Genomic DNA, 13,600 nt, shown 5'->3' with positions numbered 1-13,600 from the left:
AGCTATTATCAATGTTTATTTTTAAGAATTTTCTTCAATTTTTATCCATTTAAATTTTAACAGTTGCACAAAATTAAGCACAGAGCACATAAAGCCTTTCTGTCCACTCTGGCATTGCAACAGAGCAGAGTGACCCTGGGTAGATTGCAATGCGGAGATTTTTTTCAGAGCAACTTCAACTGCAATGGTAGCAAGAACAATTGTGCACCAATGCATGCAGTTTTTAGTGAAGATGGGGTGTTTTACAGGCACATTGAGGTGCTGCAAAGGTGTTGCAACACCAAAATGCTCTAATGTAGATAAGCCCCAAGATGTTACTCCAGGAAATCATAGCTGCATGCAGGCTTTGCACTGCATAGTGAAGAAAAAAAGTTTCTAAAGAGTTACAGAATATTAGCATAATAAACTATCCTCTCATTAGGATTTTGGAGATTCTGAGTATTATGTGCAAAATATATTCTTGGGACAAACTTATCTTGACAAAGCATGGATGATGTACAGGAGTGTTGTACATTTATTGTATTGAATCAGCAGGGAAGAGAATGTACATGCTAACTCAAGGTAACCAGAAACCCCAAAAAAGTGTTAATTTTCACCACTTCTCAAGAAAGCAATTGGCTTTTCTTGTATTGGTCTGGATGAAAACACTTCCTCAGCCACACACAGCACTCTCCAGCATCATAACGACTATGACTCTCTAAAAGGTCCCAATTACATTGTGTACATAGCAGAATAAATGCAATGTGGATTATAGCCATGTACATTCAGTGATCTGTAATTGAAAACTCCTGGATTTACAAAATGGCTGGAGAGCAGGAAGACTGAAATGCCAATATGTGAATTTGATGAAGTACCTGAAATCCTTCCATCAAAAACAGAATGGATTCTGTACATTGAATTCAAACTGCTTCCAATATTGTGTGGATGCCAATGAAATATTTTCAGACATAGAATATGAACCAAATGTCTAACTTTCACAACAAGTCCCAGAAAGATTTAAACAATTTAAAGAGAATTCACAGAAGGTGAGTGTGGATCGAGTGACTTGAGGAAAGACTAAAGGAGCTAAACATTTGTGTGAATTGGCCAATCTTATGTGAGGCTATGGTAACTGTCCACCAGGTATAAACTCCAAGAAGAGACAAGGGAACCTTTGGCTGGTTCAAGGAGGCTATACCAAGGAGCAATAGGATGAAAGAGAAAAAAGGAAAATTTAGGGTGAATACCAAAAAGAATGTCTGGACTTGTAACAGGAACGAGGGGTTTCAGGAGAAAAGGAATCTGATCTTGTTACATTTCACTGAGTTTTAAAGGGCAGATTTGTTTGAACTACATAATGTTGAAATTAAAAGTGACTATGACAACTATTTAAAGTGGAAAACTGGACGATTTTGCAGGTTTGACAGCATGATCCTGATTTTAGCAGCTGCAGCACGTAAGAGGAGGAGTAATAATAATGCCCACCTAAGGTACAAAGCCCATGGGAACTTGTGGTAAGCACACTCAGAGGCACTTGCTACATCTGTACAAAATGTAGAGCATGCATCCCACTCAGGACACCTTGAGGAGAAAAATATCAAAAATGTCCCTCTGTAAATCTAAGCTGGGACAACATGCCATAAAATGCCTTAATGATAATTGTGGTGTTATTGCATAATATCACTACAGGACTGAGTTAAGGTTGCTTGGTTCTCTTAATTAGTAATTTCTTACCAAAAGAGGTAAAATTTAAGTGTAACCTTAACTCTGAATTTTCTGGGCATATAAATGCATATACTGGTTTTGGGGCACCTATAACATCTTTATGTATCCTTCAGTTATTGATATGAACTCTGAACCTTTACATTAAAATAGAGGGTGTTGATGGTCTATAGTTTTTTGGTTTTGCGTGCACGCACACACCTTGAAATATACTACACAATACCTAAAATATCTTTGGAGAAGACTGAAATCCTGTCATGCGGGGTGCAGAAAGCCCTGGCTAACTCATTAGAGGTTCCTCTACTAATTACTTTTCTCTGGCCTGGAGAACGTAAATTGCCGAGGATTGTAATAGGCATGCATACACTATGTGATTGTAAGCTCTTTGGTATTGGAGCCATTATTTTGTCCTCTATTTGTGCAGCACCTACCACAATTGGATCCTAGACAGTGCCTGGAGCTTCTAGGCACTATGGCAATAAAAATAAAATAACGTACATTCCCTGGTGGAGAAGTATTTTTAATTTATTTTCTTAACACACTGGTAGTCCCCATCCCTCTACCTATGTTAGTGATTTTTTTGTGTGTAATGGACATGCCTACATTTAGAGTTTATGGCCCTATTCGGGGTGGAGAGGTAGGTCAACACAAAACTGTCAAACGGCTAACTAGATCCTCTGTTAATCCACAGTTTTGGGCCTTTCTTCATCTGTAATTACATTTGATGCTACAATATATTGTGATGACTGACTGACAATGAACTGGTTTTACAGGATAGATCACTGCTTGCTATGAAACAAGTTTAGGTTAGACTAAACACATTAAAGTGAAGGCTTCTGAACTGCAAGTCGGCAAACATTTTCCCCAGTGTTTTAAGCCAGCCAAGTCCCTGTTATTTAGTCAGACTCTAATGAGACCTGCATAAGACATTGTGTTCTATAGAATATGGTAAAGAGATTCAAAACAGTGGGCCCAGTTTATCCCTGGAGTAATCTCATTATAGCCACAGCTATAGAGTTACAACAGAAATTAATCCTGGCCCAGTATCTTCAGTGAAGATACCCTATATGTTACTCTTTAGGGTAACATCTCAATGGAAGGGACAAATGATCAACTGATGGACAAACAGGAGAACGTTTAACCATTATTCCCATAGCAATGGCTGGCATGTTACTTCTGTCACTAGCACTAATGGCCTTTGAGCTAAAACTTTAAGAAATCCCACCCCAAACCTCAAAGAATCAAAGAAACCACAGTACAGCCTAAAGTAATGTAAACTCATATAAGCTTTTAGTAAACTTTCCTATACACCTAGAAATGTCAAACTGTTAAATGCACATACAATCCTACGCTGTTCAAAAGGAAACTCCCAAACTAGAGTCAAAGCTAAATTCCTTGGAAAAGGAACATCGTCTTAACCTCATTTTGCTATTATATCAAATACATAGCCACACAATTCTCAAAATGAGTAAAAACAACGCACACAGATGTCCCAAACGAAAAGAGTTTTTAATAATAAAGTTCTCACTGAATAAAATTCCATACCTCCCCATTCACTTTTGTATCCCAGAAATATTAATGAATTCTTCCTCACATCACCCCTGTGTTGGTAGTGAACAAAGCAATACAGGAAACAGAATTTCCTGTCCACGGAAAATTGTACATTTCCAAAAAAATGTTTTTTTGGAATCAGAACAAAAAGCCACAAAAGCAAATTTCTGTAGAATGGAAAATTTTTCAAAAAATTCTGAGCAAGGAGCCAGCCAGTTCTCAGTCTGGCTAACCATCTGGGGAGCGAGGCAGCCTAGTGTCCCACGGAGGTGGGCAACATGGGAAGTCTGGAAGCCCAGCAGGCAGATCAGGGAGACTGCTCAGCCATCAGCTGGCTGACTGGCAGGAAACACACATGCAAGTGCTGAAGAGATGAAGCCATTTGTACAATGAGAAAATGGGTTTAGTGACCTGCAAAAACACTTGAACAAATAAAAGCTCTTCCCAGCCTCTCACTAACCAAAATCTATAAGCTTAACTTTTTATGAACCAAGCTGTCAGTCATGCAGAATGAGTTCAGCTATCAATGAGAGCACATTAAATGCACAACGATGAGGAAATGACCTAACAGGCCAAGGCAGACTGAGTTAATTTGTAATTAATTAACTACCCTTAGGAGAAACCAAACACTGGGGTACCAGTTAATAGAATCTTTCCCCCTTGATAAATTATATTTACCTCTTGGAACATACAAGGAAAAAGGAAAAGAAAAGAAAAAAGAAGCTAGCATTCCCTAGATGCCAGCAGCAGCTCTGGAACACGTCACTGATGATAAATCAAAGTCCATGTATAAAAGTGGAGACACAGGAAGAAAAAGTAAATAAGGACAAACACTATCAGCCTTGCTTTGCTCTGGCCTGGGCCTTGACTCCTCTGACTGTTCCTACTTAATTATTGTTTATAACTATTAAATACCACATCCTAGGGAGAAACTGATCCCTGATGGCAATTACAGCTTGCACTTGGTCCGTGGGAACTTCATCATCTGAATACCAGCGCTATGTGCCTGCAAGGATTTAAAATTCTAGCTGCATCACCTGCAATTTCTCTCTTGTTAAAAAGACCATTGAATAGTCACACCCATTTCTTGAGAATCTGGTTACATTCAGAGGTGCAGGGAAATGATGAGGAAATGCTCACCCTTTTTTTGGTATTCTGTTGATGTCCTACCCTTAAATGTAGCTTAAAAATTTACAGTTATTTACTGTGAATGCATTTTCACTCAAGTTCCCCACGAACACTAAAACATATTTAACTTACACTGAACTGTATGTCCTGCCACCATCCCAAACTTCGCTGGAGCTAACTTCTCCCCTCCTTCTCCATCAGTGCTGACATCTTCATTGTCCTCCCCATCTCCCAAGCCCACATTTACAACTTTCTCTTCACCCCATTCTCAGGATGCCACCTCCTGCCAAGTTTCCTCTGCAATGTCCTTTCTTCATCATCCCCACTATTAGATCATTTGGTCCATGCCTTGATCACTCCTCTTAGCTACTGTCACTTCCTCCTTTCTAACTCCATCTCCACTCACCTGCAACTCTATCTGAAATATTTCTGCTGTAACCATCTTCCCCTCGTGCCACTCAGTCCACATCACCCACCTTGTTCCTTCGCGTCATGATCTTAATATAATTCAAGACAGTAAATTCAAGATCTTTGCACTTGTTTTCACAGCTTTACTGTAAACATTTTCACCCCACCTAACCTCTGCTCTGATATTCCCTTACTCTCCGCTACTCTAGTAACCCCTTTGAGTAGAAAACTGCTTTTCTTTTGAGTTTGGAAGCCCCTTGCATATTGTGGGCATTACCAATAATAATAAGGATAGAAGTCTCCTCACAGTCCTCTCTTCTAACTTTGCCCTTCTTCCATATTTGGAATAGCCTGTCTCACATCCATCTTGCAAACTCCTCTTCCAGATCCCTCATTACATCTTGCTTTTTTAATGGAACCTTCCAATTCTGATCTCCATCATCAACCCATCTTCTTAGGTCTGAACTGTTATCCACTGCATCACATTTGTCAGCCTGGTTTAGATTCTAAGCTCCTCTGTGCTGGGACCATGTCTTGTGTGTCCGGAAGGGCTGTGTACATACAGAATAATCCTTAACTATCCAATAACTTGATAAACAACAAACCAATGGTGCGTCTATCCTGCATAACACTTCCTACACAAGGGACAGACTGGCAACAGACTTGGGAGGGTGCTGGTTATAGTGGTGACTAAACAGAAGTTTCCACAGAGAAGTCTCTAAAGACCATTCTTGAAAAAGCTCCTGCTGACGCTTTATGTATGTCATGAGAATGATGACTATGTGCCTTCATGCCCCATATGGCTGGGACTGAAACAGAGGGAAGAACAAGCAGGATTCAGGGCTGAGAAAGCAAGGTTTAGAAAGGGCTGTGTTACAAAAGCACATAACAGAGGTACTGAACCACCAGAGTCAGGATGTAGTGGTAAAAAAAAAAAAAGAGTAAACTAACCCAAGCTAAACTCCATATTCCCCAAAGAGAAGTGGCAAACTGCTTTTCCCCTCAACTACACAACTGACTGGGATGTATTACTACCCTACCCCTGCACCAGTGTGCAGATTCACCTGCCACGGCAGTCCAAATGAAAGCCCAAACACTCAAATTCCATTCCACGCCCTTTTCCCCAATGCAAATTTATTACTTAACAGAAAATTCAAAAAACGTTCAAAATAATACAACACAGTTGGTAACAGAGACTCTTCCGGCTGTCTCTGGCTGCCACAACTGGGAAGGGGGAAACACATGTTTCTCCTCTGGTAACTTGGCACTGGGTCTCTCCTGTCTGCTGCCCCCACCTAGGGTGACCAGATGTCCCAATTTTATAGGGACAGCCCCGATTTTGGGGGCTTTTTCTTATATAGGCACCTATTACTCCCCACTCCCTGTCCAGATTTTTTACACTTGCTATCTGGTCACCCTACCCCCACCTAAGAGACAGGAAGTGTCCATCTGGCTTCCTGAAGGTCACATGCTTGTCCCCAGGCATGTGCCCTATGATTACATCTCCCAGTTTTAAAAGGCCCAAAGGCTGTAAAGGCAGATTAGGACTCACACATGCACCCTAAGGCCCAATTCTCTGTTACATCAACGTACAACTGCACTAATACTTTAGAAAAAAACAATTATTAATATCCAAATAGCATGGCTCTTGAACTCAACAATATTAATTCACTAGAGACTGGAAAGAAGAAGGCCTCTTGTTTTAGGTTAAACACTGATAAAACCCAGCCAAGGCAAACATTGGTGAAAGACGTTTTAAGAAATTTTCAAGAAAAACAGCCAAAAATTACAGCTCTTACAAATTTGTTTGTCGAGCAGAAGAGCAGACCCTGAAAGATCTCATAAAACCCATGGGGAGGTCATCCCAGAACACAGAGTAGCACCAAAGCCAAATATTTTAAAACAGCTTTAAGAAAAATGTTATTTTTAAAAAAAATTCTAATACAATAGATTTTTACTCCTAAAGAAGCCATAATTTACCCTAAAAATAGGCACCTAAAATCAGAAACCTTAGTTTGGGGTATATGAATTCCAAAATGTTGCAAAAAGGTCGGTCTGTCATAAAAAGGCCATGTGATTAGAGCATGGGACTGGGAGCTGGGAAACCTGACTACCAATCCCCATCCTGTGCTCTGCCTTCTACTGTCTGTGAAGCAAAGTCAGTGCCTCAGTTTCCCCATCTATCTAACAGGAATCATACATATACCACGGGTGTGTGAGGTTTAACAACCATTTGAGACCCCCTGGGATGGATGCTGCTAGGCAAATAGTATATTATACAGCAACTATGGACATCCCCGCAAGCCACTCTTCTTTTAAATCAACATACAGTGGGTTCTTTTATCCCATGACTAACAGAATGAAGGGATTTTTTCCCCATAGTTAATAAGATCAATATATATCGTTTGATTTTAAGCCACAGGAAGAATAGAAATCCAGCATGCTAAGGAAACGGTCTTTAAAATTGAGAGAGAAAAGAATGGACTTACATTTGTGTTGCAGAGTTTGTACTGCTTGTAGGCTCCAATGCACACAATAGTTCCAGCCCTTGGAGAGTGAGGTTGACCTTGGAAGGGCTGGCGGGATGCAGAGCCATGGTGGGTTGAGTCAGTCCCGTGAAACAAACTTTGAGATGCAGGAAAGGCCTGTGAATGGGTTGGAGCCTGCTGATAAATTGAGGGCCCCAACACCTGAGGTCCACGTTCTTCTTGGTAAAGATTCCCATGTTGAACTGAAGGGTTAGGTGAATGATTGGGTGTGTTCCCAAGTCCCTGATTCTGCTCATATGCTTGGTTCCTTGTTGACTGTCGTTGCCTCCGTGTTTTTTGAGGCAGTTGCCCAGTGTCAGTTTGCAGTGGTAATATATATGGTACTTTTCCATATCCATATTTCCCTGGGCCTATCGGACTTTGGTTTCTGTTTCTAAAGGAAGGTAAAATAAAACAGTTACTGAACTGATAAATGTATGAACATTTAAATACGCATATGAACTTTATCTACAGCCAACAAACTAGACAAGAACAAATGAACCAAAAGCTTTCATTTATTTTTAACAATATGTGTACAAAGCGCTGGTCTAATTCTGTATATTGGGCATCTACACAGCCTGCAGAAGTGAGCCTCCCAACCTAGGTCAACTGACTCGTGCTAGCGGGGATCATGTTAAAAACTGCTGTGTAGACAGCACTTTGGAGTTGTGGGTTGGGCTGGATCTCAGGATCTGAAATCTAGGGTGGTGTTTGGGCTTCAGAGCCTGAGTTCCCATGCAAGCCTCAACTTCAAAGTACTATCTACACAGCAATTTTCAGAGTGAGCCTTGCTAGCCTGAGTCTATTGACCTGGGCTGGGAGGCACACTTCTGCAGGTTGCGAAGACATACCCTCAGAGAGTGCAACAACTCCTGCTTCCTCTTTGGCTATAAGTGGTCTTGTGGTAAGTCACTGAGTATATACCAACAGAGGTGAAGACTGAGATCTGGAGCAGTGTCAGTCAATCAGACTGCACACCTAAATTGAGTGTCCCGATTGGCTGCAGTGTAGTTCAGTTTTAACTATATTTTACCACTGCAAACCCATGCAATCTCTGGCTCAGAGGTTAACAGGTTTATGTAGACTCTAACTTTCTCCTTTAACATGGCCCAGTTCCTGGCTAACTTGATCTTCATCTTTGGTGTGTTGTAGGATCCACTGGGACTGAACATATATTTTAAGTATGTAACAACAAGTTAAGCAGAAGTCACATCACCCACCCCCACACCCCACGCTTATAATGTCACATTATATGACTTTACTGCAGTATATATGTTAATCCCAGTATTGTATACCACTGTTGACAGCAGCTATTTTTGTTTGTTTGTTTTCCTTGTCACCCACTGTAACTCAAAATCACTTCAGGCCTGGTTTATTTGTTTTTTTTGTTTTGTTTTTTTTAATGCTGCAGTCCTGGAGACCTAGAGCTGATACAATAGTTTTGTTCTAACTGTGCAGCAAATGTTTATCTCCTGATGCAGTTGTTCACAAACAGTCTCTCCACAGGTCAGTGAGGAATACATTTTTCAAAGAAGGAAATGTCTCTCCTGTCTGTAAAATTTATTCACCTGTTTTATTACCTATTATATATAAATCTGGATTACAATGAAAATAAGGTTATATTTTTAACATATTTTTTCTAGGAAACTGGAAGTTACGGATGTCAGGCATTAGTCCCCAAATCAAAGACTCTATCTGGATTCATTTTGCCTTGTATTTATTTCTTCCTATCTCTTTTTTATTGTCTCCTAAGACTCTTATTACATAAAAACCTTGGAAGTAATTTACTTTATATTTTAGCTTTAGTGGCCTTGTGGGGTTTTAATCAATCAATCTTCATGCCTCAAGGATGTGTGAACTAAAGTGTTGATTTACCCAGCCAGATAAATGGCTAGCACTCAAGTTGTTTATATGAGTTAATCTGCTCTCTGAGACTGGTGGTCATTGAGGCAAGGTTTCTTTCTCTACCTTAACATACTGAAATATAATGGGTTTGTAAAGTTAATGGTGGGGGGGAAGAAAGGTAATTATTAAGATGGCAAATCGGGGGACACAGGAGTGTATATCAGAAAGGGACAAACCAATTCAGAAGTTCAGATAAAGCAAGCCCAGGTATAAGAAGACCTTCATCCAGAACTTGAATTGAACTGAACTAAAAAACTTATTTTTTGATGATTAAAGAAGTTTACATCAGATTTTTCCCCTTACATCTCATTTTCACACCCCTCCTCACTTCCCAATTCTGAGCAAAACCAAAAAACAGGAAGAACCAGGAAATGTGGTTACATATTTCCAAACATATTTTGCAGACTGAAGAGAGTCAGGTACTTTAGTGGTCAAAGCATCTGAAATTGTGGATCTTATTCAAGCTGAACCTCCAAAACTTTTTCCCTATCAGTTTTATGCATATAGCATGTGAGAACTGTCCTGTCAATTGGGAGAGCCTACCTACATAACCCAATAACAGAACTGTAGGTTACCAAGACAGCTTTCCTCCAAAGCAATGTTCAGTTGCAAGGAAGGAGCAAGGGTTTGATCCAGCTTCTCCTTAAACACTTCATATTTTATCTCTATTTCTCATAGTTACTGATTTTTAAAAGGTAATCCCTTATTCCCACACCATACCCATTTTAACTAATTTGTTGTCTTCGTTCTCTCATTTTAAGTCTCACCCAGCTTTAACAAAACTAAACTAAAAATCCAAGGGACTTTAATGAAAAATAAGTGTCTTCTTTCCTACATGGCCCTATACTTTTTCCAAAACATCACTATGTCCAACTACCTGGGGAGAGTTTTTAGAGAGGTCCATCACTTCCTAATGGGGCCTGCTTCTACCAGCTCTCCTCATTACTCCTACACTCAAAAAAAAAAAAAACTTTATCAGAGTGCGAATTGCTTGCTTTCTAATGCTCTGGTAGAGCCACTGGTTCTCACCATACCACCAAAACACAGTCCACTCTTGTGCATTAAAAGGAAAAAGAGGAGACAAAGGAATGTCCTTGAACTGAACTGTGGACTTTGTTATTAAAATCAAAGTGTTAGTAACTCCAGAGACTGACCTGAGCAGTTTAGAGCTGGATCTAGGTCTGAATCGAGGTTGTTAGGATCCAGGTCTTGGGCTGGACATTCTACACATGATATCAGACCAGTGGATTATTTTGCCCTTAATACGAGAGTCAGTGTCTCTCTTATGGCAGGACACAACACATTTCTTTCACCATACAAAGTTTAACATGCAACTTCTAATTATTAACATCTTTATTAGTGTTCATGCCCCCATTTTAACTGATACTGTTTGGAATGAAACCACACAGCACTGTTTGTTTTGCCTTAAAGCATTTTTCATTCACTCTTGGCAACATCCTTACAAGTTAGGAATGCATGTTGCATTAAGAGATGCAATTAAGATGCTAGAATATAAAGACGCTAGCTAAAAAATAACTTGGACACAATTAACTTCTACATTTCTTGGGGAGTGTCAGGTATAATTTATGAAGTCATGCAAGACTGAGGGAGAGAATAATATCTGGATTCATGCAGATGCAAGAACCATGAAAAAAAACCCATGACTTATCGAATGATAAGAGCTGTGTACATTGTGACCCCACCCCGAAGCATCTGCTGGAAGAGGATGGAAGTAGGGTAAGTCTAGATGGCTTGCTTTTTGATTTGACCCATCAACGGGATGGCCCAATCACCGAGGACACCCCTCCTTCCCACGAATTCTCAGGGCCCAATAACCTGCATGCCTCTATTTCTCACCACAGCCTGCTTTTGAGTGCTCTCCTTTCACAGTTATTCTGAAGAAACCAGACGGCCACTTCCCCATTATCCTTTATTGGGCAGCCTGTAATTAAGGGTGCCGCTCCCTTCCGTCATGACAAAGATGGGAGTTAGGATATGCCCTCACCCTAGGCAGCAAGCAACAGAAAAAACAACTCAGCAGGGAGGGGCACTGCCTAAGGCTCAGTGCAGTTAGCAGAGAACCACTGGGAGTTAGATTCCAGAGCACTGGCTCTTACCAATAGATCTCCCCAAACAAAGAAGATGGGTGTGTGTCAGATCTGGTCAAGCTCCCACAGCTGCATACTCGTCAGACTGCTGTGATGGGATCTAAATGCTGAATCCCACCTGCCCTTAGCTTGCTGAGGCTGGGCACTGTTTTGGCACTGTCCCTCACTTTGGGCCAGTAGGTACACACTCCAGGTGCAGACCATATGTATGATACCCCTCTTTGCCCTGGAGACTCTGTGGTCAAATTGCACAGGCCTTGAAACTAGTACTGTTTTTCCCATGCCTCCCCTGCTGCTCTTGCACATTCCCCAGAATGCTACCAAATGTGTGAGCCTTCTGGTTTCTAGTTTAACTCTACAAGGGCATGAGATAGTTTGAAAGTCAGCACACACAGACTTTACACAGGATTCTAAAACACCACGCCTCTTCACATAGTAAGCATAAGAAATATACAGACCTATATAAAGTTATAAACACCTACATACATTTCCCTGCCTCAAGTTCCTCACCACTCTAGAAAGTTCTTTGGGCTTAGAGAGAGCTCTCTGAGTGTCCAGGTTCCTTTCCCTGCAGCTCATTGGTTTCCCTTCAGAATCATAAAGCCATTTGAGCTCACTTAGCCTTCTCTAACTGCAGTTGAACAGGACCTCTCCTGCCCACAGATTCCTGTTCCTGTCTTAGTGAGTCTCTCAAGTGAATATGTTCCATCAACACCACCTGGTTCCTTTGTTTTGCTGCTGGGAATTTTCTACTCTCCACTTCTCGCTCCTATTGACAAGTTAGAGGAACTAGCTTCTCCCAGACTCAGCCAACCTCCTTAGCATGCCCACATTCAGTCAGAGTGGTGGTTCTCAACCTGCAGCCCAATCAGCACACAGCTGCAGCCCATGGGACATCCTCAGGACCATACAAGTAGTACTGGATGCGGCCCACAATGATAAACAGGTTGAGAACTACTGAATTAGAGCATAGTTCATTAAGGTTAACTATTCTCCATTGTCCCTGTTCTGTTAGCAGAGATGACGATATTGGTTCATAGTGCGGGGAGGGCACAATTTAAAGATTCTGTGGTATGCAGCAGGGTTCAGCGCAGGGCATATAAACCCTTGCGGAAATCTGGGGAGGGGAGTCACATGGTCACCTCTGTCGGGTAGGGATGTGCTACGTCCCTTGTCAGCAAATGGTAGATTCCACATCCATATAGTGGCATTCCCTGATACAATAATTTCTTCATAACATGAACTAGAATTCATAAATACAGAAGACATATTCCCCAAGTTGTCACAGGGAGCACAGCCACCCAGCACATGCAGAAAATCCAGGGTGGAGGCAATAGCTTGCAGAAACAGCACATGTATAAAAGACCACCACTCCCTCTGAAGATAGAAATGGTAAGAAGAGGGATCCTTGGAGCTTCGGAAGAGGAGATGATTGGCAGTAACGGTTATTGCTGTGTGAAGTGCACCAGCCCAGGTCCACTGAACTTTCAGCCACTTGGACAGATGTGGGGAGATGTTTGCATATATCTGAGGGCAGGATTTGGCCCAGCATTTCTGAAGTGAGAATAATTTACCATGCCAAGCTGTACTGACCTAAGATAATTATCCATCTCAGAGGCTTGCAACCCAGTTGTGCTAAATGTACTGACACATATCAAAGAGGGATTAATGTTTCTATAGAAATTCCTCATAACTCCCACTAAAACAGGCATTCACAGTCATATTTACACCTTTTAAAGTACATATTGTAAGCCTCTCCTGGTAAAATGGCTTGCTACATTCAGTACAGAACAGCTTTTGTGTATAGGGGGATTCATTTAGGTATTAAAACTAAAAGCTGGAATGTTAAGCATGAGATTGATTGCAGTAGATTCAAGGAGTGTACCACTGGCATTAAGTCAAGGATGATCTTTTCCATGATCAGGGTTGCTTTGTTTTTAAAAAAAAATAAAAATCTTGTAACTAATTTAACTATATAAGAAAAGGAGTACTTGTGGCACCTTAGAGACTAACCAATTTATTTGAGCATAAGCTTTCGTGAGCTACAGCTAAGCTCACGAAAGCTTATGCTCAAATAAATTGGTTAGTCTCTAAGGTGCCACAAGTACTCCTTTTCTTTTTGCGAATACAGACCAACACAGCTGCTACTCTGAAACTTAACTATATAACAGACAGTTAAAATACAACAGGAGCGAAAACCGCATTTAACATGCATCTGAAAGCTCAAACTGCTTTTGAAAAGGTGAAACAACTCAGGTAATAAGGAGAGAG

The 13,600-nt window shown here is 40.9% G+C and overlaps 1 protein-coding gene across 1 annotated transcript in view; it reads right to left on the bottom strand.

Moving 5' to 3' along the window:
- The window catches only part of THSD4 (thrombospondin type 1 domain containing 4), a 589,516-nt gene that overhangs the window by 518,201 nt on the left and 57,715 nt on the right, over window positions 1–13,600 (bottom strand). The window contains exon 4 of the mRNA XM_077828709.1: window positions 7,278–7,710. Coding sequence (XP_077684835.1) covers window positions 7,278–7,710 — 433 coding nt within the window. The remainder of the gene's footprint in view (window positions 1–7,277; window positions 7,711–13,600) is intronic.

The sequence above is a fragment of the Eretmochelys imbricata genome, chromosome 10 (assembly GCF_965152235.1).
Source record: "Eretmochelys imbricata isolate rEreImb1 chromosome 10, rEreImb1.hap1, whole genome shotgun sequence".
Taxonomy (NCBI): domain Eukaryota; kingdom Metazoa; phylum Chordata; order Testudines; family Cheloniidae; genus Eretmochelys; species Eretmochelys imbricata.
This window is presented reverse-complemented; position numbering and strand designations above follow the sequence as displayed.